General features: G+C 39.4%; 1 protein-coding gene across 1 annotated transcript in view; it reads left to right on the top strand.

The window, feature by feature from the left end:
* rcan3 (regulator of calcineurin 3) overlaps window positions 1–17877 on the top strand; it is a 36945-nt gene extending 19068 nt beyond the window's left edge. Inside the window, exons 3-5 of the mRNA XM_053335644.1 lie at window positions 11811–11984; window positions 13293–13464; window positions 17135–17877. Coding sequence (XP_053191619.1) covers window positions 11811–11984; window positions 13293–13464; window positions 17135–17289 — 501 coding nt within the window. The 3' untranslated portion in view covers window positions 17290–17877. The remainder of the gene's footprint in view (window positions 1–11810; window positions 11985–13292; window positions 13465–17134) is intronic.
* The last annotated feature ends 7189 nt before the right edge of the window (window positions 17878–25066 follow it).

A 25066-nucleotide genomic window follows, 5' to 3' on the forward strand; every position in this document is an offset into this window, starting at 1 on the left:
GTCAGCGGACTCACAGACCTACAGACAAACACCTCTGTCAGCAAACACACACACACACACACACGCAAAAACTCTTCGCTGAGGATGCCTGGAGAAGTTTCCATCAGCCTGGGTCACTTTCCGTCTGTCCTCTTGTTTGTCTGACATTTGTGTCATGTCTGTTCTCAGGCTTTATCATCAAAGAAATTATGCTGGTAATAAGGAAGGAGGAGAGATTTGATGACTAATCTGCTATTTGTTGTTCAGCAGAACTGGAGTGAATTTTCTGACGTCTGTGATGTTTTCTTTCTCTCACAGTCTTTTTTGATGCACTGACTACCTTATGTAAGATGGTGTCATTCCCTTTGATTAGTGATGCTTATTTTGAGCATCTAAGCAACAAAGGAAGGCACAAACTACACATAACTGTATTATTTAACATGATTTCTCATCAAATGTGGAACTCTTTTCTGGGCCCACTAAATTACTGTGTGTAGCAGTGTAGGATGAGTTAGTGTCATGGTTGGTTTAAATATTATTTTTAATAGGATTGCAACTAACAATTAGTTTTTATCAATTGGTAGTCAGATTGTTTTCTACAATACGATACATCGAATGGTCAATAAGATGTCAGAAAATAGTGAAAATCAGCCTTCCCGTGTTCCCAGAGCCCAAGTGGAAATTGTTTGTTGAATCAGATGAACAATAAGAAAATATACACACGAGAAGCTGCAACCAGTGATGTTCTTTCTAATATATTACTAGATTCATCAATTCATCATGCTATTCATTAATCGTTTTATCTCTTGTTAGTTCTTTGTTAATTCGTCACCAGTGTCAATTTTAATTGATTGAACAAACGTTTACCGTTCATGTCGAATGTTCTTTGCCCCTTTTCTGAATCGCTCTTATTTTGGGTAAGGACACTACCAGACCTCTCAGGCCATGCTCATCAAACATACATCACATCTGATTGTTAATATGATCTAGGAGCAGCATTTGAAAACACTGTTGATGTACTCTGACCAGACATTGAGGTGAAGTAAAGAAGCAGAGGAGCACAGGCAGGACAGAGAGGATGGATGTAGACGGTGACAGTATCATGTTCTGAGCTGGTAGGAAACCAGATCTGCATCTTGGCAGGGTTGAGCGATCCTGGGCCAGAGCAGTGGGCTCAGGTGTGCCTGCCTCCCCCAGTCTGGGCACTAGGCAGGTGGAGATGGGCAGCTCACATTGGCCTGAAACCCTAGAGAAGTGCATGGGCTCAGGTGTCAGCTAAAGGTTAGCGCTGTGTCCGTTAGGGTGACGTAGAACAAAGGACAGTCTCCTGGGTGGGGTGTCTGGTTACCATGTGGCCAAGATGACACGACTGTGAAGTGATAAGATTAGAAGCAAAAAAAGGCCTCACAATAGATTGTAAAGGCCCACAATTTATCCGCCATGGAAGAACATGGCGGAACAGCGTCACACAATAATTAGCCTTTTGTCATTGAAATGACCAAATGAGCATTATTTTTGTGTCAGAATTTCCAATCGAATTTCCACCCTGACACAAATGCTTCTGGAAAGACTGTACTTCCAAAAATAGTACCACATATCATATATATATTTATATATACAGCACACGGCAAGCTTAAGGTAAACTCCAGCAGTGTTTGCTTTTCTGAGGACATGTTGAATCTGTAAATGGATTGACAAAAGTTAAATTGACTACAATTTTGACATTTGCTGGCTTCAGGCTTTCAAATGTGAGGGTTTGCAGATTTTCTTAGATGACTTCTTTCTTTGGACATGTAATGCTTGATCATCTGTAGAGCTGTGAGCTGCATCACCACCAAAGTGATGCACTGATGCCACCAGAGAGAAAGGGAAATGTAAGAGAGAGAGCAATAGAAAGAGCTCATCATATATCCTGTGGTGGCATAAGGTAGGAGCTGTCGGTGCGGCATCTCTTAGCCACCTTATGTAATGTTGTGTTTCTCTTTGGATTACTGCCGCCTTTCAAAGTGTGTGGGTCTGCATGGGAGACTGTGTGAACACTCTTGCATGATAAAAGTGTGTGATGTAAGAAGAATTTGTGCATGTGTGTTCAACTGAGCCTAAGTGCCACTGATGAGGAAAAGCTCCTGCTGCAATAAAAACCATAACGACCAGATTGCTGGTAATAGGATTAATGTGTCCCCGCATGCCGTAAACTGATTTCAATCTCCCTGCCATGGACAGAGTGTCCCCGAGGGAGCGACAGTGTAGCGCCGCAGCGTCGGCCCCTGTCGATAGCGCTCCCTGCTCGAGGTATTGATCCCGTTGTAATAACACTTGCCCCATTCATATGCTTCTGCAGCCATCACAATGCAGACAAAGCTATTATTCATCGGGTGTTTTTGTTGTTTTGTAATGCTGAGGATGTGCTGTTATGCTAATATTAATGGCTGCTTTGACAGGACTCATGTTTTTCTTTGTGTTGTGAATATTGGGTCACTGCACACACAGCCCCCACTTTATCCACTGCTGTGTTTTTCCTGTGACCACATATTACATCATCATAAGTAGTCAGCAAGCTAACTGCCGATTACAGTCTTTCTTAGTGCTAAACTATTGACCACTGAGTTACAGGCTAAGTGTACAGCCAGCAGTGTGAATAACATTCTTGGGTAGACTATGTATGTAATTAAAAGGCATTTATGGAAAGGATAAAATAAGGTAAGGGTGGGGAGGGGGGAGGGGTCACGAAAGTTAACGGACTCACTGATATCGAGATGTTGCAGATTCCCCCCATGTCGAAATGCACACGGTTGGACTATTATAACACACAAACAAATCAACCACACAGTTTCATTTCAAATCTACCAATTAAAACAGAGGGTAGTATTTTGAGCCTGTGATGCCACAGTGCTACTGTAAGCAGTGCTACTGTAAGCGTCTGCGTCACACACGTAGTGTTGCCAACTCTTAGCGACTTTTCTTCTCAACTTTTTCTGGTGTTATTGGAGAGTTTTCTGATATTTTGGAGACTCTGACATGACAGCATGTATCACACTGCATTTACTGACCTCAACGAGCAGCAGGTGCTGCCGTGAGCCCCTCCCCCACCCCAAAGCACTCACAGGCGGTCAGGTCCTAGCTGCAGTTAGAGCAGAGAGGAGACCCACACCACTCCACGCCCAGACTGAAAATGAATTGCGCATGTGCAAAGCTGCTGCTGTTCCCAACTGTACTGATAATAATAATAATAATAATAATACTCATTAATAATTTGGGGGGGTTGAGTGGGTGGCGCCGGGAGGGGGGGGGGGGGGTGGGTGGCAACTGCATTGAACCAGCTTTGGGGGGGCCTAGCTTGCAAAAGGTTGAGAACCCCTGATTTATCGTATTGTCAACAAATTCCTTAAAAAGACCAAAAGTGTGTAGCCAAAGAAGGCCCTTCAGTGTTATCCAAAAAACTCATCAGTGAGCCACACTGGGTGACATGTTCCTTTATTATAATGAAGACAGGCACTTCTTCAGTCAGTCCCACAAACACAATCCTGTCGCAGTAAATACTCACTAGAGCATCAAATGTGTAGTAATCTGCGGGTGAAGATGGTCCCCAACAAATGCACCATTTACTCCTGTTTGACTCATCATTTGGAGACAATCACAGTATCCAGGTTTGAAGAAAGTACTGAGTTGTTTTTTTAATGGAACATATTTGTAGCTTGTTTTATTTTTATTTTTTTTGCATTTACATTTATAGTAAGAGTCCCACAGACAGGGTATGGAAGTTAGACAGTATTAAGAGGCGGGTTGGTCAAATCAAACACTCTTTTTTCTTGCCCCAAATCCTTTGAAGATGCAGGTGTTTTAAAGCAATAAAATATTAGGCAGATACTTGATTCTAAATAATAGGTGGGGATATTCATTTGCATAATTTGGCACTTAGTAAAAGTAACTGTTATTTTTCAGCCCAGTTGCTGTAGACCAAGGCTGAAGACATGACAAAACGTAATGGAAACATTTTCATATTTTGAGTGTTTGTTTTGCTTTAGATAGTATTCCTATTGGAGTGTGGCGGCTGAAGGCTCTGCCCTGTTTCAACATAATATATTTTCATGTCACAAAAGATAGTTGTAGCTGCACACAGACAGAACCGCAATGGAAAGTTGGCTCTGCTTTATGGAACAGTCATGGAAAAAAATGTGGAATGTGATAAGCAAAAATGTGCTGGAACAGGCACGCATGCAGGTATGAGATTTTTCATCCAGCTCCGTCTGTTATCTATACAATCTGCCGCTCTTGTTCGACCTCATTAGACTGGTTCCAGTTTGGCCCTTCAGGGAGGACGGTAATTAAAAATGATGGTCTACACACTTAAGAAATGAATTTTCTTAATTATTCCAATGTGATTTGTCTATTTTTAGTGTAACCCTGTCCTTGACTCACCCTGAGGCTCCGTGGCCTAGTTTGTTGGTTTTCACCCAAATCCCATTCAAGCACAGGGGTCTGGATTAGACTGTGCTAAACCCATGCACGTGTCGCAGAGAAAGATGAGTGATTTGCCAAAGGAAAAAAAAAAACCTGAGTAACCCTTCTTTACGTCCCAATTATGTTCTCTTAATCTCTTCATTTTGATCCAAAATGCCAAATGGTGTAATTCAACATAAAATTGAACTAGCTTATGGATTACAGTGGTGGACTTTGGTATGGGAGTGTCAGTGTTACTTAAATACTATGTACTAGCTTAAATGAAAAACCAAACCAAATTAGGACAGTGACTCAGTCACTGAATTTAAATGCTACAACTGCAGACACTGCAGGCGCTGAATTAGGGCTGCAAAGAACAATTCTTTTCATTATTAATTAATCTGAATTCTTGATTGTTTGGACTAAAAAATGTCAGAAAGAGCCCATGTTAACTTCTTTAAATGACTTAAATTACAACAGTCTAACCTAATAGTATTACATTTACTATCATAGACAAAGAAAACTGGCAAATATTCAAATTTGATAAGACAAAACCAGTGAAATTTGCTTGAGTTACAAAATGACTAATATAATGAATGGCTTATTGAAAAAGCTGCAGATTAATTTCCCATTGATCAACTTTTTTTTTCAGTTCTATGCTAAATTCAGTTCTCAATTCCTACATGACTATTGTAGAGTTATCTCTATCAGTTGTCTACATGCTGCTCTCTGTCAGACTGAACTCCAGCAGTGTAATTGTATGCAGTTTGAAATCTATTTGGGGTGATTTTTGTACCTACCTCTGTGTGTTTAGTGCATATTTGAGGCACATGGTCAATCAAAAGGATGATGCAGTGTGTTGGTGTGTTGCAGACAATGTGACTCCTCACCAATGTGACTTCTCACCAGTGACAGAGAACAAACAGCTGAATATGTGAACCTTATTTAACTCCCTCAACTGCACGATGAGCTGACAATGACAACAATGAAAGTCGACATCATGCAGGAGCTTTTGTTGAACATCACAGTTTGCTGAGGATACATTCATAATATTTCATAATGTTTCTGTGCGTGCAAATGCATGTTTATCTATCTTTGTGTTTACTGTGCTAACAAAACAGCATAGACCTGCAGCTCTGTTAATTATCAGTGAAAACGTAATCTTGCCTTTACACGAGAAATCACTGAAGTCACAGTTGTCTGTCACAGGGTTACACCTAAGTTCGCCACTTGACTGATTCATTACCTGGAAGGTGTGATACATGTGCATATATTTTAATTCCTCAGCTTTATTACTCCTCCTGTCCTCCAGGTGCCTCTGCACTCTTCTGTCACTCACTGATGTTTATTGTTATGCCGCGGGACTTCGCCCCAGAAGAAACCTTGTCGTCATCACCAAATAAACCCCACGCCTCATCCCTAAGCTGACTGATCTTTTTTTCAGATGATTGTGTGTCAGGACTACTAGCTGGCTCTGCGCTGTGCTGTGCTGCTGAATGTGAGTCATGCCCACAGTCATGTCCTGTTGCCACCGTGATGACAGCCTTTCCATTACCGTCAGGAACATGACTGCCTCATTACCCAGGAGGCAATCTGCTGAAGGATGGCCCTGCAGCCACCATCGGAGTGGCTGCGGTTCACTAGCAAGCTTTACATCGCTCCACATTGGACTTTTTATGGTGCTTTCAGTCTCTTTGTTGGGCCTCTTGTATATAGCTTTTCTTTTCTTTGTCCATCTGTACTTCCTGTTTCCCTCTGGACATACAGGCTTTGCTACAGCAGTAACCTGAGTGAATGTTAGCACTCAAAAGTTGATTTACTTCACTTCCTTCTGTACATATATACATCATAGAAAGGGTTCATGCTACATAATATTAAAAACTGTGTGGAAATTTGACATTGAAAATACAATTAGAAGTGGAAAAACTAAAAAATGGCTGTCAAGAGGACTTTATTGTAAACGGATCAGTGTCCTTTTGCAGTGGATACTTGACCACTTTTGATTGTACGGGGGCATAATTTTCAAAATTGTAGTATATTTCCTTTTTATTAGCTTTTTTTCTGGATCACTTAATCAGTCGTGCAACAGCAGAGCTACAGTTAAAGCCACATTCTGGGAAAGGAGAGGAAGGAAATTGAACCTGTTGAGGTACACGCTGGCTGTTATGTAAAGGTGACATGGAGAAACATGCGGTCAACAATGACAGCACTTGCCGTTTCAATCAAGCCAAGTCATTAGCTATTTGAGAACTGTGACTTAACACCTCCTCCTCCTCCTCCTCTTCCTCGTCCTCCCAAAAATACATCATCTAGATTTCTCTTATCAGCTTAACAAAACGTGGGAGTAAAACATAGACTTTTACTTCATGTGAGAGGGAAACATGACAGTGATATCAGCAGAAACACATGAACTTTCTTTAAATTTGTTCTTTAAATAAATAATTTTTTTTTCCTAGCTACCAAGATAACTTACTATTACTCTACTATTTTCATCCAGCTTCCTCAGTAGATGTTGTCATTTGCCTCGTTGAGAATGAAAAACAAGAACACACTGTCCTTCCCAGCACTCTCACCTGTTGTCTTACAGCTCTCACTCACTGCAAAGACAGTGGCAGGTGCTGCATCAAGCTGTGTGCATGTGTGTCTTATGTGGTTAAAACCAGCCCGTCTTTGCTGGCAGACCAACAGTCATCTTTTATTGTCACGTTATTTTACCATGCAGACATGCCCTCCCTCTGTATGTGTGTGTGTGTGCCCGTGCTATATGAGCTTGGTTACCTACACAAATAGCAGCTAACTAATTGTGGAATCACAGGGAAAAATCCTGAGCACATCGTCCACATCACACACATGCTTACTCACTTGCTAAGTCTCCCTTTCTCTCTCACACACACACACACACATAGAGAACAAAGGGAGTGGGTCACCGCAGGGAACATTGCGATGGCAGATGAGTAGGCCACTTTTCAGCCGTGTGTAACTCAACACCCCTCTCCTCTTCCTCATTCCCCCTCCTCTTCCTCCTCTCATTCCCTCAGGATGTCCGCTCATAGAGCCCACATCAATTAGTGATCAGCATGCTCACTTGTTACACACGAATCCGTCGTGGGTGTATCACGGTCCATGTGCGGGGTTCAAAACAAACAGCGCATGCTATTATGGAACATGATCTTGGAGCTTTCCCACATCTCTCTTCATGCCAAAACATCAATTTAGGTTAAGGAAGTACCCACTGTGTGTATGTGTGTGTGTCTATTTATGTGAAAGACTACCTTATCAGTTATCACACATGGAGTTTCATGACATGTGAGTCATAGTAGCTGGCTAAGGCTCATGGAAAATTCACGGTTTGAATAAGGGCTTAAGTGGGCTGTGCAGACAGAGCAGCCTTGTTGTTGTTCTCAAGCTAATTATGATCAAACCCAAATCAAGACAGTTTGCAAAAAAAAGCAATAGCTGGTTACTGTAAAATGCTCTAAAATTAGTAGCTTGATTGTAATGCTGTTCTATAAGCCTTTTGATGTTTTAGTTTTATTTCAGAAATGATCCAAAATATACACAGACAGTTTTGGCCAAGATCATACTATGAAATGTTCACGCTGACACACAAGCTATATTTCTTGGCTTTGGAAATGATTGACCAACATTTCTTCAAAAAGTTACACTGATCAATATTTAAATTTTTTTTATAGCTGTTAATTGAATTAAATAATTGAAACAATGTGTAATTGAGTTTAATAGATTTACCAGCAATTTAGCATCTTTCAACTCACTGTTTTGGTTTTGCTCCCCACAAGGAACCTCATTTCTAGCAGCAGGCAGCGGTTTCCAGTGAAGAATCTCTGATATATGCAGGTCTACTGTACTGTACTCTACTTGCTCAGCACCAAACAGCAGACACCAGTTACCAACTAGCCAGTGAATATATAGTGAGCATTAAGCAGCTCCAGAGCCAGAGTGAGTTTTGGACTAGCATTGACCGGGTGGTAACTGCTGTACGTGTAAAAACAGTTTGCCAACATGTTTGCCATATCAGCTTTATAAGTTGATAAGATGTTAATGCTCTGCTTACGGCTTGTTGTGCTGCCTCCACATTGCCAGAAAAAATAAAAAATCAGTTAATCCATGTTTAAACAGCAACACTGTTTTAGAAAACGAAAAATCTAAAACTGCGCCTTACTGGGTCACATAAAAACTTGCTATGCCCATGTGAAAGCCATTTATAAACAGTTTTGCTGCAGGATGTGTCCTGGTTTCATGGGCACGCAACACCAGGAAATAGCCCCATAAACAAAGACTGTAATTAAAGGGCTGCTCCATGCTTTTCTCTTTTATTTCAATTAATTTTGGAACCTCAGAAGAGACTGAAGCTTAAAAGAACAATCAGAATCATTGTTTATTCAGATATTCAGATTTTGATTCCCTATAAAATTGGAGGAGTCAGCTTTTAATTCAGTATTTTGATATGTTGCTCCTTCTGCTGTCTATGTACAAGTAAAGAAAGGAAGGTCTTTGGTTAACTACTATTTTGCAGTTGACTGTGTTGTCTGTGGCTTGAGAGAATCAATTTTAAATGAGCACACTTAACACTTGGCTGCCCTTATCGTGGTGACTCACCCTCTTCTCTCTCCTCTGGCTCTTCGGGATTGTTGCGTTCTAGTTGCTAAGTTAGCTGGTAATTCTCCCCAAATGCAGAAAGATATTCACACATTCCTGACTTGACCTCTTTTCCTTGCTTCTCTTTTTAGAATGCACCTTGTAAGGAGCAGACCTGACTAAAAATGGTATCACAGAGCCTGGATGTGACGTTAGCTCTCGAGTTCAACCTGCAAACCCTTTAGGTGTTTTAGCAAGGGAACACCAGATGCTCTTACATGGGGAGAAGAAGGGGAAGTAAAACAAGAAGGGAATGGGAGGAATTATGAGCAAAACTGTTAATCTGCTTATTTTCTAAAATGCAAATTATTTTACCACAGTGTACACCACACTGCAGCATAACTGTGGCTCACAGCTTGCTGAATCATTAACAGCTCTGCATGTGTCAGACAGAGTGATGGTGTGATTTCTCCGCAGAGATGCAGTACAAGCTGTATTTTAGAGCATATTCACTGTCTCATAATAACAACTGCTAAAAGTACTTAGTACCTAACTGTAGTAAAAAAGGCACTTGATTCATAGGTTCATCATTATAAGACGTAACAATTGCTCTACTACACTTTAAAAGGAAAATCAACTAAGTTCAAATACTGTTACATCTATGTGTGTTTTTTGTCTTGTCACTTGTGATAGAATATGTATTTTTAGGTGTTCAAATTTGCAGATGATATAATAAGTATAATATACTACATTCTAACATAGTGACGGATAAAAGCAGTTATTTAAAGGTGACTTTAAGTGGATTTAAAGATGTATTTTGACTCTTTTCTGTATTTTGTTGATCCAACAATTAATTGCTTAATAGAGAATAAGTGGCAGATTACTGAGAGATAATAAAAATATTATCAGCCTCTTTCAAGTATTTTGTAATCAGTATGGAAGTAACATCATATTCAGCTTCACATTACGATAAGGTCCATGTAATAAGCACACCCAAAGCTTTGCAGTGTGTTGCTTTGTGACGTACACTTTTAAAATCTGTCGAAGCTGCCAAAAATAAACACATCAAAAAAGATAAGACTATAAAGTTTATGTGTTACAGTTTGTGGGGATTCACCAAGACTAACAGGACACATACTGTAGGCAGAACTAAGGTGCTGAGTTTACAGATAATCTCTCCCATCAGTAAACTGTCACTGATGTGCAGAGGCAGATCTCACAGCCTACATGCAGCCTGTGTTCCTTCAGGTAACAAGAACCCGCTCCATCCTGGTGAGTGGTGCTGTGTCAGCTCAACAAGGGAAGTGCTGTGGGAGTATTTCAGTCTTCTGTCTCCGACTGCCTGGAACTGAAAAGAATACATTTGGACATCTGCCACACAACAATACAATCACAGACTGATGCCATAGTGATACTGATATTGATGCCACTGCCTGCACACACGTGGTTCTTGTAAATGGGCATTGCACATTTGCCCTCAAATGTTTTCTTTGGTCACAGTTTCAATGCAGTGAAATGCAGTTGCGGAATGAGCAAAGCTGTAAATGTTGAGTAGAGAGCAGATTTGACACTTATATTATTATATTATGTGTTCATTCTTAAAAGGGCATGTTGATAGTTCAATCATTTCTGCATCGCTTTGTCAATGAACCTTGCACCCTTGGGAAGGGCCTGCAAGACTCAAAGCAGTCTGAATCAAGACTGTCATCAGAATGGCACATTCAGTCCGCCATCCATCTTGATTTTTAGAAAGAAGGCTCGGTTTCATCATCATGTTGCTGCAGGTGATGGGAGACGGTCGGTTAAAAGACAAAGAATGGTGCTACCGATTACTTAGAAACCAACTAGTCCCCACTGCCTTTTTTCCTTTTCCTTTAGCCCTCCTACTGAGCTGCTTGATTGAGTTCACAGCTGAGGAGGCCAATTTGGTGCCCATGGAGAGGACTGAGTAAAAAACATGGGAGGTGCAGGAACATAACGTATGGGTAAAAACAAAGTGCCATGAAAAAGGAGGAGGGGGAGTGTTAAGAGAAAGGAGAGTAGAGAGAACAGAAGAGTCAGAGGCAGGCAGCATCAGAGAAGATTGCAGGATAATGCAGCTGGAAATCTAATTTCCCAATTAACTCAATAGCAAATGAAATGGGGGCAGCGCAGTTAGAGTCACGTCTGCTGCTTCGATAGAGGTGTCACTGAATAACTTAAACTCCGGAAAGGTCTCATCTTCTTTGCTAAATAGTTGTAAAAAATGCACAGATGGCATAGTTTGTGTCAAATGATTGTGTAAGATGGCATTGACTGCTAGTCCAGGGGATATTTTACTGGAAGATAACCACTTCTCTGTGCAGCTAGGGCTGAAACAATAAGTTGGTTAAATGATTAGATGATGAACAGACAATTAATCAATTTAATTAATTGATTTTAATTAAATTGATTAATTTTTTTAATCATTTATCAAGGGAAAAAAAACCTATTCAAAAACCTATATAAACCAGCTTCCTAAATGTGGGAATTTGTTACTTTTTTCTTTTTTATATTCTTGTAAATTAAACATCTTGGGGAACAAGATGTCACCAGTGAGCCTAGTGGGAATTGTAACCAGCATTTTTTACTGTTTTTCTAGTTCTTGCCTTCTTGCTGTTGATACCGTCTCACTCACACTATTCACTTTTAAGTGCATCTTATCTAGATCAGATAATGGGAATTTTCTCCTACATTATCCACAGAGTATAAACATACACATCAAAAAAGTGTTGAACAGCAACTTCAAATCCATTTCCTTTTTTGCCCCTCTACAGGAGAGATTTGAGGCATTGTTTAGGATCTACGATGAACAGACGACTTTCCAGATGTTCAAAAGCTTTCGGAGAATCCGGATCAACTTCAGCACCCCAGAGGCTGCTGCCCGTGCTCGCATCGAGCTGCACGAGACAGAGTTCAACGGCAAGAAGCTCAAGCTCTACTTTGCCCAAGTGAGTGTCAGTTAAGGCTCTGGGATATGGACTATAAGATGAACAGCACATCATTTAGTCTAACATACATTCACTCACAAATACACTTGCAGAACAATGACTGAAAACTCTTTTCTAGTGATTCTCTCTACACCACACCTGACTGCCTCCTCAACCCACCAACCCACCTGTCAAAACCCATCAGTCATATGATTGATCTCATGAAAACAGTGGCTGTGTTTATGTGTGGGTGTATGTTACCTCTGGGAAAGAAAGAGACAAGAGAGTCGAGTTTTTCTAGTGTGCTGATAAATAAGAAGAGCATATATATTCAGCACTGTGATGGAATCATTATGAATATATCTACAGTACCAGTTGACAGTTTGGACACACCTTCCCATTCTTCTTCTTAAACTCTGTGTCCAAACTTTTGACTGGTACTGTTTATTATTTCATATCCATAAGAATAAGAGCGTACGCATGGATTTTATCATTTGGAGATGAAAAGCAGGTTAGTAGTTTAGATTAACATTTTTGAAATTGGACCTTTAGCTGCCTACAAATTAACAAAGCACGTCCTAACTACCACTGAAATGTCGCCATCGAAATTATGTCAAAACCTAGATTTCAAAAATGTAACCATGTTGTAGCTTACACGTCAAATCATAAAATTCATGCTTATTCATTCTTAGGAAATGTTATTGTATTCTAATTTGTGTTCACTTTTATCAAAAATATATCAGCAGTAAAGACCCCTGCTGCACCTCTCAGTACTTTGATATAAGAGGATTATGGATTTTACAGCTCAGACAGATGTCACATGTAGGTATTGTAATTATGGCAATTGGCAACTATCAAAACACCAAAATCCCCTCATAAGACAGACTTTGGAATTTGAGACTAAAAGTCCCGAAGCTGTGATTGCAAAGCTAATGTGCTTTTGACACTCTTAAGTACTGTATAAGAATTGCAAGTAATAAAAATAAAAGAGAAACTTTGACTGGTACAGTATATATCAGCAACAGTCTCATCCTCTTTATGTCTGTTTTAAAAAGTATAAATCTCAGACTAAGATCTAAAAACATAAAGCATAGAAAACAACACACTAAAGCATTTAACACACATCATTATCACATATCAAAAGCAGATCTGAAAAGGTGAATTTTGAATTTGTGATTTGAACATAGATCAGTGCAGTCTCGAGTGTGTTTGGAGAGAGAGTTCCAGGAGGAGTCGGTAGCTATGGAGAAGCCTCCGTTGCCCCAGGTCCCGTGCTTGGTCCTGTGTGGTGAAGACAGGAGGTAATTTTGTCATCTCCCTTTCCGACAGGTCCAGAACGGCGACGAGAACATTGACAAGTCGTACCTGGCCCCTCCTCAGCCGGTCAAACAGTTCCTGATTTCACCGCCTGCCTCGCCACCTGTGGGCTGGAGCCAGAGTGAAGATGCTACACCCGTTATCAACTACGACCTGCTGTGTGCAGTAGCCAAGCTAGGACCCGGTTAGTAGTCTCATTCATGCACACAATGAGCATAATGTGCACAACACTGTGGAAATAGTGTATAATGAAGGTATAAAAATCTAATTATAAAGTCTCTATTTGAGCTGTTCATCCTCATATAAAAAGGAAGTAATTTCACCCTCCTCAGTGGGGTGTTGCAGAAAGGTTATGTGGCTAGGAAGCAATTAGGACAAAGGAACTAGAGTGGATATTGTTGACTCATCACTGTTTTATTCTGGACGTTTCCTGCAGGCTTTTGTCTGTGAAGCAGGATCAGATCTAATTTGCTTGATCACAGACACAGATGCATTGTTATGTAAGAGTGCCATTACGTACCTTTTTATAATGTCATTACGGATTTAGAGTCATTTTGAAAATGTTCTGTGTGAAATGGCTGTCAACATAGAAATTCTACTGTGCCTGACACGTGGTCTTCGTCAGACAGCAAAAAAAAAAAAAAAAAGAATCTTAAAATCCATAAATTAAATACACAGTGTGAGTCACTTTCTGTCAATATGCTCTATACTTAGCCCTTACTTGCTGCATTCTGACATCAGTGCCAATGTGTGTAAGGTTTTTCTTAATGGATTTTCAAAAAGTCAGCCACAGATGCATTTTCAACCAACCCACAGAGCTAATGTTAGCATAATTAGAGCAAGCTATTCTATAAAGCAATACAGCTTATGAAATCTGTGAGCAACACTTGTCAATTAAGCCCACAAAATTGACAGTAGAAATAATAAGCCTGCTTTGTCTACCTTTGTTTGAAATCAAGGAAGAGTAACAAAGGATCCCTCCCAGTAGTGGTTTTGAACACTTCCAATCATAACTTTTATATGTCTTCAAAACTTTATTACTAATTCAACTCTTGTTTTCACTGTCATCTAATTGTAACTGTAATAATGGTCGAGGGTACTTATTTGTTCATTAAGTGGAAATGAAATAAAACCAACAGCTTGATTAAGCTGTACTTGGGCTACTTACGTGGTATTTGCACGAGTCAAGGGGTCACCTCATTAATCAAGCCTGTTCCAGTGTGCGCTGATAAACTTCCATACATTTGCTGTCTTAATGAGCATTTGGGCGCTGTTCGCAATTACTAAACATCAGTTTAAAGGATGTCACACTAAAGGGCACTTGGCTACTTGCAAATACCACAAATGTGGACTCTCAATTCTTCTAAAGAAGGCAATGAAAGGATTATTTTAAATGAACACGCCACCATAAACTGATATAATTATGAATATGGTTTAATCAGGAGTGACATGTGACTGACGTAAAGATAATTGTAATTGTACAGATGATATTGATAATTAGTGTGGTCAAAAGTCTTTGATTCTTAGACTCTACAAGGAGATTTTTATTATTGAGGGACATTAGTCCTCAGCAGCAGCAGCAAGATAAATCCCTCATGGAGTCCAGGAACTGAGACTGATGAGGATGTGGTGGAGTGCACATAATGGCAGCATGAAAGCATTAAGGCAGAGAGGGAGGCAAACATATTTAAAAAGACAGCAGCAAGATAATAGGCTGACATTAGAGGTGTGTCATCATGCTATTGGACAGATGTGACGAGATGGTGTGAACAACTGATAGCTAAATTGATAGCCCCAGATATGATCGCAAAGGAAATGATGAGTTAGTATGCGTGAGAGATGTAAAAGCTATGATGCTAGGAGGAATAAAACTACAGTCATATGTATGCAAAGATAGTCTCCCTGATTGCACTTTCACTATCAGTTTCTCTATACCAAGAATAGTCCTTTTTGCAGTTCCCATCCTATCACAGTTTCAGAAAGTACATGAAATGTGTGGGCAACTCAGCATAGCACCGTTAGATTTGGATGGTTTTCAAATCTTTCCCAGTAGCCTCACTCCCTGGTAGCTTTTCTGCTCAAAATAATGTCACCACTGTCTGCCTTGTCAACAAGATTTCAGATTGCAGCAACCTTTAGAAAATGTCACCTTACACACGTGAAAAGGTGCACCGTGGCAACAATGTCTTTCCATGTTTGTGTACTGTATGTGAATGTGGGTATACTCGTGCTGATGAAGTGGAAAACAGAACTTCTGAGTCTGTATTTATTTGTACTGTATTATCTTTTTTTATTATCAACAAAAACATGATTACACTTTCCACACGCACATACACACACGTCGTCCAGCCCTTAGGACCACTTTTGACACCTTCTTCTGTTACCATAGCAACACGAGGCATCAGGAAATGGCTTTGTTCTTTTGCCTCACATCCTGGCATCTAAAATCAGATTAGCACTGGGTTGCAGCACAGCGCGCTGACTCCCTCTGTCAACTCCCTGTGGTAACAGCAGGACTCTTATTCTCTGTCCATCTTTCTGTTTGGCACCACAGTGAAAAGCCTCTAGACCAATTTTGTCTGCCAGCCGTCTGATCTCATCTCCATGGAAACTGTGATACAATCTTGCGAGTTTACGTATGTTTTTCAATCCGAGTCAGCTGAGTTTGGCATCTGGACAAAGGAAAGCCTTTAGTTCTCTCTTGAATCCCTGTCCTTCCTTCCTTCCTTCCACCTCAATGACAAACTGATCTCCAACAGACAGACCAACAGCAGATTGTTTCTGTGCTGTAAAAATACCCCTAATATATAATACATTACCACAGTAAATAATACATTGAATAGTCATATTATTTGAAGTAGAGCTGCTTAAGGCTATCTTGAAAGACACATGGTTCTGGTCTCACCATCCACAGTACTCAGATCCTTCAGTAAATCCTTCAGTAAAATAGCAATACCACTGTATAAAAATACTCTACCTTAAAATTCTATACTCAAACTACATAAATATAAATTGAATTTATTATGATATTATTTATGAAAATTAAAGTATCACTATATATGTTATTTTGAATTCTGATTATTTGTGCCTTATCTTGTAAGCAGCATTTAAATGTTGAATGTCTAATAAATCTAATTTTATGAGTGTATCATAGGTTTTGTATGTAAAATCTTACTCTTAACAGCATGTATTGAGTACAGTTGTCAAATATGGAGAAGAATATATTTTCCACTGTCAAACAATTCCATTTAAAAGTAAAAACAACAGTGTTATATACTGTAATACTTTTCCAACTTCTCTACCCTGTCTGATGCTTCCAGCCCATTTGCAACTACTGAAGAGATGAAGATTTCAAAATGCGTCACAGATACATAGTTTAAAATAAGATTCATAGGCAAAGTAATATCTTTAAAATAGCTATGCACTGTAGATATACGTAAACGTCACTCAAACAGAAGTCAATTTTACATTTGCTGTGGGCAGTTTCTCAGATGCAAGCAAGTATTTAATTTAACTTATTTCAAAATCAAGACAGTATATGTTGGATCAACTCAAAATCAATGAGTGCAAGTGCCATTTCTTTTCATTTGTGTGTTTTTAGGTTTCAGTCAACAAAAGCTTTTGCTACATTAGGATTTGATTTACTATCCTTTTTTTGCCTCCCACAGCAGACATTTTGACAAGTCTTCCTTCGTCTTTAGTAACACATGCGTCTGCTTTTCATCTTTTCATGGGGTTTGCTGACCATAAGAAAAATATAGATTGACCCCAGCCTTATCCTTGAAGTACGTGACTTGAATACATGAATTATTTTCCTCTTTAACTCCTTTTTTTTTTCATCCCCTCTCCCACAGGTGAAAAGTACGAGCTCCACGCAGGTACAGAGTCCACCCCCAGTGTGGTCGTCCACGTGTGCGAGAGCGAGACAGAAGAGGATGAGGCAGCGCGGCCAAAGCAGCAGATTGTCCAGACCAGACGTCCCGACGGACCCCCCAAAGTCTTCAACTAGAGGGCCTCACCCCCGACACCGGCGCGGCCCCCGACCGCCCCTTAACCCGCAACACACCTGCCCTCTCTCTCTTGTCTCTGCACTCACAGAGAGCGTTGATGCCCCTCATTTCAGTTCAACTACAAGCAAAAACAAACCAACAAGCATTGCTCGAAACGGTGTTTGTGGGGAGCGTGGCGATGGAATGAGGCGGCTTGAAGGGGATGGATGAGAATCACACACACACTCATCACATTCTGCGGACAGCATAGGGAGCGGCGGGCAACGCTTGCCTCCACCCCACCAACCCCCCACTTGTTTTTAGCAAGAGGGGTCAAAATACCTGTCCCAACGCAGGCACCTGTCACTTGTCACACACACACTCAGCTCTCATTGCCTAGTCCTGCCCAGTAGCTTGCTCGTCCGTTAGCTTGTTAGCCATACCTCTCCCTCTGTCTCACAGTCATCTGTACAATAATCTTTGGTTGAGGACATGCAATACTTCAATATAGACATTTTCTTACATTTTCTTCTTTTTTTCTTCTTTTTTTTTTTACAATGAAATGTGTTTTCAGGTTGTTCTTTTTCTTCTTTTTCATCCATTTTCATATCTCCTGGTTTGTCGCTTCAGCTTGCATCAAGAATGAGTGTGTGATGTTCCCGCTCTTGTCTGCATGTATATACTGTATTACAAAAAATACGTACAGAAACACAAATACTAACAAGATATATCAAGAAAAAGGAACCTATTTAACATCACACACAGCACGAAGCGCCATATGTGACTAACAAAGTTGTGATGGTTGTTTGACTTTTTTTTTTCTTTTTTTCTTTTTTTTGCTTGTTTTTGCTTTCTGTCTTTTTTTTTTATTTGGAGAGGTGTTGTTTTTTGCTAAAACTACTAGATGTGTATTCTTAATATGTATTTGATACCCCAACACTTTTTGCATGCTTAGTTACTTCTGTAGATGAGGAGCTGAGGTGTTTTTTTAATTGTTGTTTGTGATGACAGGGAAATGGTGTGATGCTTTTGACGCAAAGTGCATATCCCCACGCAGAGGTTAAAGTGACGTCTTAGGGAGGGAGAAAAAAAAAGCGTAATGGTTCGGTCTTCAATTCAATGGCAAATTTGCATTTGTCGCTTTTGTCGGGATTTGATGGATCAGAGACAGTTCATCCCCCCTCATTTTCTTCAAGGGGTTTGGGGATGGGGTTTTTTTTTCTGATTATAATTGTTATAATTCACATCTCTAATTTAATCTCTTGGTTATGTTGTTTGATCAAATTCACTTTCTAATGTGTCAGGTTTTCCTCTGAAACCTACCACTTGCTTGTTTTGCACTGAGTATCTCTTGATATCTCCAAGCAATTTGGGGGCTCTCGACTCATCTTCTGCGCATCAGAGTACTGCGCTGCTTCTTGCTGTACATAGCTGAGCAGTAGATTTGTGGAAATAGTCCTTTTAGAGTTTGTAGTTTACCTGAAAGCATTTTGCTGAGAAAAGGGAAAATGATGTAGTATCATGAGATATCAACCAAAGCATTCAGTCACCTCATATTATCATAGCAACACAAAATGATTTTTCTTACTGAAAGATGGTATATCGTCAAACTGTGTGGAAAGAAATCATATTTTCCCAACACAACTGCAGTACTTTTTATTGTATTGTGTTTTTTTATTTTATACTAACCTACATACCTTTTTGCAGTATGTTGTTCAGCATAAACCCAAACAAATATACATGAGAGGTCATAAGCTCCTTACATTTATGGTTAATTCTCCCCAAAGTCCCTTACAGATCAGCATGTTTGACCTTCCCATTTGATTAATTCTTTCAGTGCTTTTGAAGCAACATGAACAAATGTTCCTAACAGGGCTTTAAGATGTCAACGGTGAGTCTGAACCTTATTTGTTATTAGGCAGCATGAAATCTAAAAAGACTTTTTTGCTATATAACAATATTAGTAAGCAAAAGACAAGTCTGTCTGCATGTGAGCACTTTATTGTCAGTGTTTGGTTTCCTTCACATAAAATAGTCTTTCTCAAGACAAAGTAGGAAGCACATTGCATTTCTTCTGTTTCTTTCTTGTGTTGTCTTTCTTTTATCTGAAGCTGAACACCTGGTTAGCCTTTTTCACCAGCATATTGCAGTGAGTGAAACACTCCACTTCCTTTTTGCTAGTGTAAACCTTGGAAAAAAAAATTCAGGCCTTTTGGATCTGTGGTGAGTGTGTGTAAAAGGTGTAGACATGCAGTACAGTTGTAGGTTTAAAATGGGGCAGGATGACACAGCAGAACAAAATCAGTGTCTTTGTTTTCGTGTTTGTCCACAAGAAACATTCATCTTATCTCCCGGAAAAGTTGAAGCAGGTCTTTGAAATGCGCCACGTTGGCAGATGTTGCAGATGTTTATTGGCACTACAGTAGGGCTGTCACAGTTATCTAAGCAGACTGCAGTTTGGTGGAACTACTGAGGTGAATTATAATAAAGAGGAAGCAAGAGGAAGATACTCGTGAAGACTTTTTTACTCTCTGTGGTCATGGTGTTTAAAACTGGGTGCATTTTGGTCACAGTTGAAATGAAAATGTATATTTATGTACATATGCCAAGTGTTTTTTCTTTTTTTTTTTTTTTTGTTGTTGCTGAGGCCAGTCCCAGTGTGCGGTTTGTTATGGCTTCTCTTGGCAATGTTGTAATGGAGAAATTTAAAAAACAACAAAAATGTGTAATAATAAGTTCTGAAGATGCTCGATCAAAACCAACTGTCATTGTGTTGTGTTCAACATGGACTCTGTTTGAATGTTTTATTTCTGGGGAACGTCTACTAAAAAGGTCAATAATACCGTTTGTCACTGTTGTACCGTTTTGTTGAAATATGAATATTGTGTCTTGTATTGTAGGAATCCAGAAAACAAAGTAGCAAAACAAGCAATAATTTACAGTTCTATAATACCGGTTTGTGTATTTTCATGTTCTGTACTTATTTCTCAGAGATGGTCTCTGTCTCTTACAGTATCCGCTTCTATTTGTGTAGTATAATAGTAATTTGTTTCACATAGAGAAATACATAAAGACTTATTCTTAAAGCCATGTTTAGTGTTGTTTATTTTAAATTTTACTTTCACTTTTAAAATGAACACCCTTTGGATGTAAATGCAGAAACATGAGCATTTAAGTTAATGGAAGTTTCATTAATTAAAGTTAGCTGTAAGTAATGTTAATATACATTCACAACTAACCTTTAGACCCAACTCCTCTTTTACATCACAGATCCAAGCATCTTTTCCTGAAAGACAAATTCCTGACAATCTCCAAAAACCCAGAAGGTTGTTTTACAACACCTGAATGTATTTCCTGAATCCTCAGACTTTGGTACAAATGAATTAAATAAAAAAGATTATGCTCTATAGCAAGTTGTGGCTTTATTTCCTAATATAAACGATGGCTGAAGTGATATATTGCCTTCCTTGCTTGTTCATCTTTTTACCATGTAAACCAAAATTTATCTTTTATTGATTTCAGAAATAAAGTCACAACTTAAAAAATGTAATTGAAATATTTGTTTGTATTGAGCAGTGGACAGAATATGTTTTACCCTTATGAACAAAAGAGTTTTTATGGATGGAAATAACAAAAACTGTGGTAAGTTATCAGTCTACCTTTAATTCTTTTTTCAGCCATGCTAGCAGCCTAGCTGTCTAGTCTCATTAGTCAGTTCACCACTTTGGTCCTGCTGTACATTGTGTTTAGTGATAATTAGCCAATGTTGGCATGAAAACACTATAAAGATTATGAGTGTAACATATATTATACCTGATAAACAGCATGTTGTCATTGTGAGCATTTTATCATGCTATCGTTAGCATTTAGCTCAAAGCACTACCTATAAGTACAGCTTTGTAGAAAGATTAAGAAATACAGATGTTTAGCTCCGAGTCAAATGTAATGATAATACATTAAAGACTCAAAATGGAGCCTACTGTCATTCGAACACACCAACACAACATATAGTGTTGATCATACACTCCACCCTCCTAAATTCTGCATTTCTTTGTTCTCTTTATTTCAAAAGAGTTCAGCCTAGCCCTGTGCCAGTGACTCAGAAGGGTTCAATTCCCATAGGACAGGTATTGATTTTTGTTTCACACAAGGCAATACAGTGAAAAGCCTTTATCACCACAGTGTCATGTATTTACATCTTGCTCTATAGAATACAGCAGTGGTACTGTCACTTGCACTTCACACCTCATATTTTCCCTAAAGGATCTGGCCAGAGATAATCACAGCAGGGTCAAGTTAATGATTCTTTTTGAGTGAGCAATACTAGACATGAAGTTTATAACATGAAAGACAAGGTGAATGTTTGGCAATACAGCCATGACCTACACTTCAGACACCCTATTGAATTTCACAGCTACAGTTTCGCCCCCTGTCAGCCATGAAGAAAAGACGAATGACTTCTTGTGAAATCAGTAACAATAGATTGCTCTTATCCATTTCCTTTCAGACAAACTCCACTTAATTATTGTGTCAAAACACAAAGCAAAAATGTTGGCACGTTGTCATCCCTGAATAGTGATGTTTTGCAAGCACATAGTTTCCTCACGAAGGGGGAAAATATGTTTATCTACATAAAAACGATATCTTTGATTATATAAACCTAAAATATCTGGTTTGTTTGACCTAACCTCTCCAAAACTACACGCTTCATGTTAAGAAGCAGCTGATCCAGGGTTGTAAAAGCTACCTGTGTCATTGCTGATGTACCTAAGTAACAGCTTAGTAACAGCTGTGAGATGAGGCATACTGTCGGTCTTCCTCTCCGTGACACAAAAAGCCCTCTCTTCAGGGTGCGTGGAATGGGGAATTCCTCCTCACAATGACCCCTACTGTTGAATGTGACGATGCGTGTACACCTAAGGGAAACAGATCAGGTTAAAACGTGGCTCTTGTGGGCTTTACTGGGGCCAGTAGATTCCCTCACAGGGACTCTACAGAATTACACAGCACAAAGTTGCTCAGTAATCCTAAATGATGCATTAGTCATGAGCTGAAAAGAATACTATAAATATAATGTTGTAAAGTGGATACTTAAAAGTACACAGTGGCGTGAGTGTAATCAATACTGGATAATGGGTTTGTTCGGTCTTAAATTTAACATTTTTACCTTTTACATTGATGTGCTCAATCATTCTTCCTCAGTAAGAAGAATATGTTTTCTACTGTCAGGAAATGTCCAAGAACAATTATCTTGTTAGATATAATATGAGAGAAATGTGATTCTTGGCATGGTATATGTGTTGTGTATATAAGAAATTATGACAAGAGACAAGAGGATATTAATTTATGGTTTTAGTCATGCTTGATGTCTTTAGTTTTCAGTCTGTAGGTTTTAGAAAATTGTCTCACCCCTTAATACCTGCTATGACCTTCCCACTATGCCCAGCTTTGTGTTTACTTTTAATAGGTACAGGTTAGCATACTAACATGTTATACTGAACATGGGAAACATATTATACCTATACATTAGTATGTTAAAGCGGCTATAATTCATTTTTTAATATCAAAAATGGCTCAAATGGCAGAGGCAGAGGCATCCCTCAGAGTGATGAACCTACAGAGAATTTTCCCAACTTTGCAGTTCCTCTCAGCTCCTCTCAGTGAGTTTCAGCTCATCATTTAGCTGTCCATTACAACGCCCTTGTTTGGTTCATTCTCACTGCTCTCACAGGCTACGTTCACACCGCAGTTAAAAGTGACCTGAATCCGATTTGTTCGCTCAAATGTGACCGATATCTGATTTGTTTCTGAAATGTGAACAGCACAAGTCACACTGAATCTGACATTTTCAAATCCAATTCAGGCCATTTTCAAATGTGGTACTGAATCATACATATCACTTTTTTTGAATGCGACTGCAATCTGAACAGTCAGGCCGCATTTAATGCGGCTTTGACGAGCAACACACAGCTAATGCTCCGCATAAAGACATCATTAAAGTATTAATTTTCTCCTGTTCCTCCTTTTTAACATCACCTGCTCATAAATTTGCCGGCTGCCGCCACACACTGTTTTTGACATTAGACCATAAATGAGACTACCAGTAACTTCACCAGCTGTTGCTGTTGCCATGTTCGCTTCGGTAAACACTGTTCTGTGCGTGACGTCATTAATGATCAACTGAGCATGCTGATCACTTCAGGAGCGTCAGCTGTTCACATCACAGTCCGCAGACAGGCCACATTTAAAAGTGTAATATGAACAGCCAAACAAAAAATCGTATTTGAGCAATAAATCGGAATTGAGCATTAAGGCCTGTGGTGTGAACGTAGCCCTAGCCCTAACCCAAAACTAACTGCATACTACCGGCTCAACCCCAAACGGCAAACAAACACAGTGACTATCTTGTGAACGTTGGCGCATTTAGGAGCTAAATAGCCAGATATTTCCCTCAGCAGTTGATATTGGACTTACTTTCAACAGATGGACAGAAAGAAACACAAGACAAATGAATGCCAATGTTGCTCCTTAACTGCTGGAGGTGTAAAGAAGTAATTGTTTGCTAGCAAGTTCAACATCATCAACTTAAGAGGTGATTTACAATTGTTTCTGCTGCCCCCAAGTGGCCAAAAATATTAGGTACTGCAGCTTTAAAATTGTCATTGCGAGCGTTTATTTTAAAAAGCTACTATGACTAGGAAGTACAGCTTCAGAACATGTTTAAGGATAAATACATGGATTCATTCTTCACCTATTAAATCCCTTTTAAGTACTTATTAACAAATAATGACTCTCCTGTCTTTTCACCTTCAAACTGTTTTGGCACATAGGGCATTTACACCATTTGTACTGGTCTGAGACCAACACAATGACAGGGTGCCATTTAGAAAGATGTTTTTCTCCTCTGTGAAATCTGACCTCCAGCTTTTAGACAATTTCTTATGTAATGGTCTTCCACAGCTGAACATTAGGACACAGGGACACCAACACTTAAGCAGGATGTAAACAGCACTCTCAGCCCATTGGGTAAAGCAGAACAATGTGTGTCTGCTCAGATGAAGTTTAGTTACACTTACTCACAAAAGCACAACACTGACTGGCTTCATAGTCATGGGCACCACCTAGCCCCTTGGGGTAACATGAGGCTCGATCCGGGCGACTTGTTGGCACTGTTTGAGGCAGGTGTGTTACAGCAGCTTGCTTACTACAATAAGACTTGGACAAGTAGTAGGACAGTTAGGAATGTGGGCTGACTTGCAAATTGATGCCTGTAAAAACATGTTTCCTATTCAGTACTCGACTTTCACATGAATACTGCCAAATGTTTGAATATCTTATTTTTTAAAAACAATCTCTCCTCCAGTTGTTGGAAATCACTGACACAAAAGAAAAGAAAAATTGTTACATAGTGTATTTTTACTGCAAACACACCCAGTACCCTTTGGACAGGCTTTGTAATTCACATAGTTAATTTTCAACTACATACATGAAATGCAAAGATGAACAGATTTGTGATAACATTGAAACCACATTGTCTATGTCTACACACTCTCACACAACAGGAGCACATTCAATGATTACATAATTACATGATACAACAAGATTAACAAAGACACACATAAACCTTACAGTATACACATGTTGCACCCTGGATTTTATTATATGAGGTATTATTTTTAAATCATGACTTATTTTCATCTTTTCTGACAATATGTAGTGAGCCAAACCCCGTGCAGTTCATGTGAGACATCCCACAGATGCAGCCAGTGTGATTTTGAGAAGTAAACATGATGGAAG

Source organism: Scomber japonicus, chromosome 16 (genome assembly GCF_027409825.1).
Source record: "Scomber japonicus isolate fScoJap1 chromosome 16, fScoJap1.pri, whole genome shotgun sequence".
In the NCBI taxonomy this organism is placed as follows: Eukaryota; Metazoa; Chordata; class Actinopteri; order Scombriformes; family Scombridae; genus Scomber; species Scomber japonicus.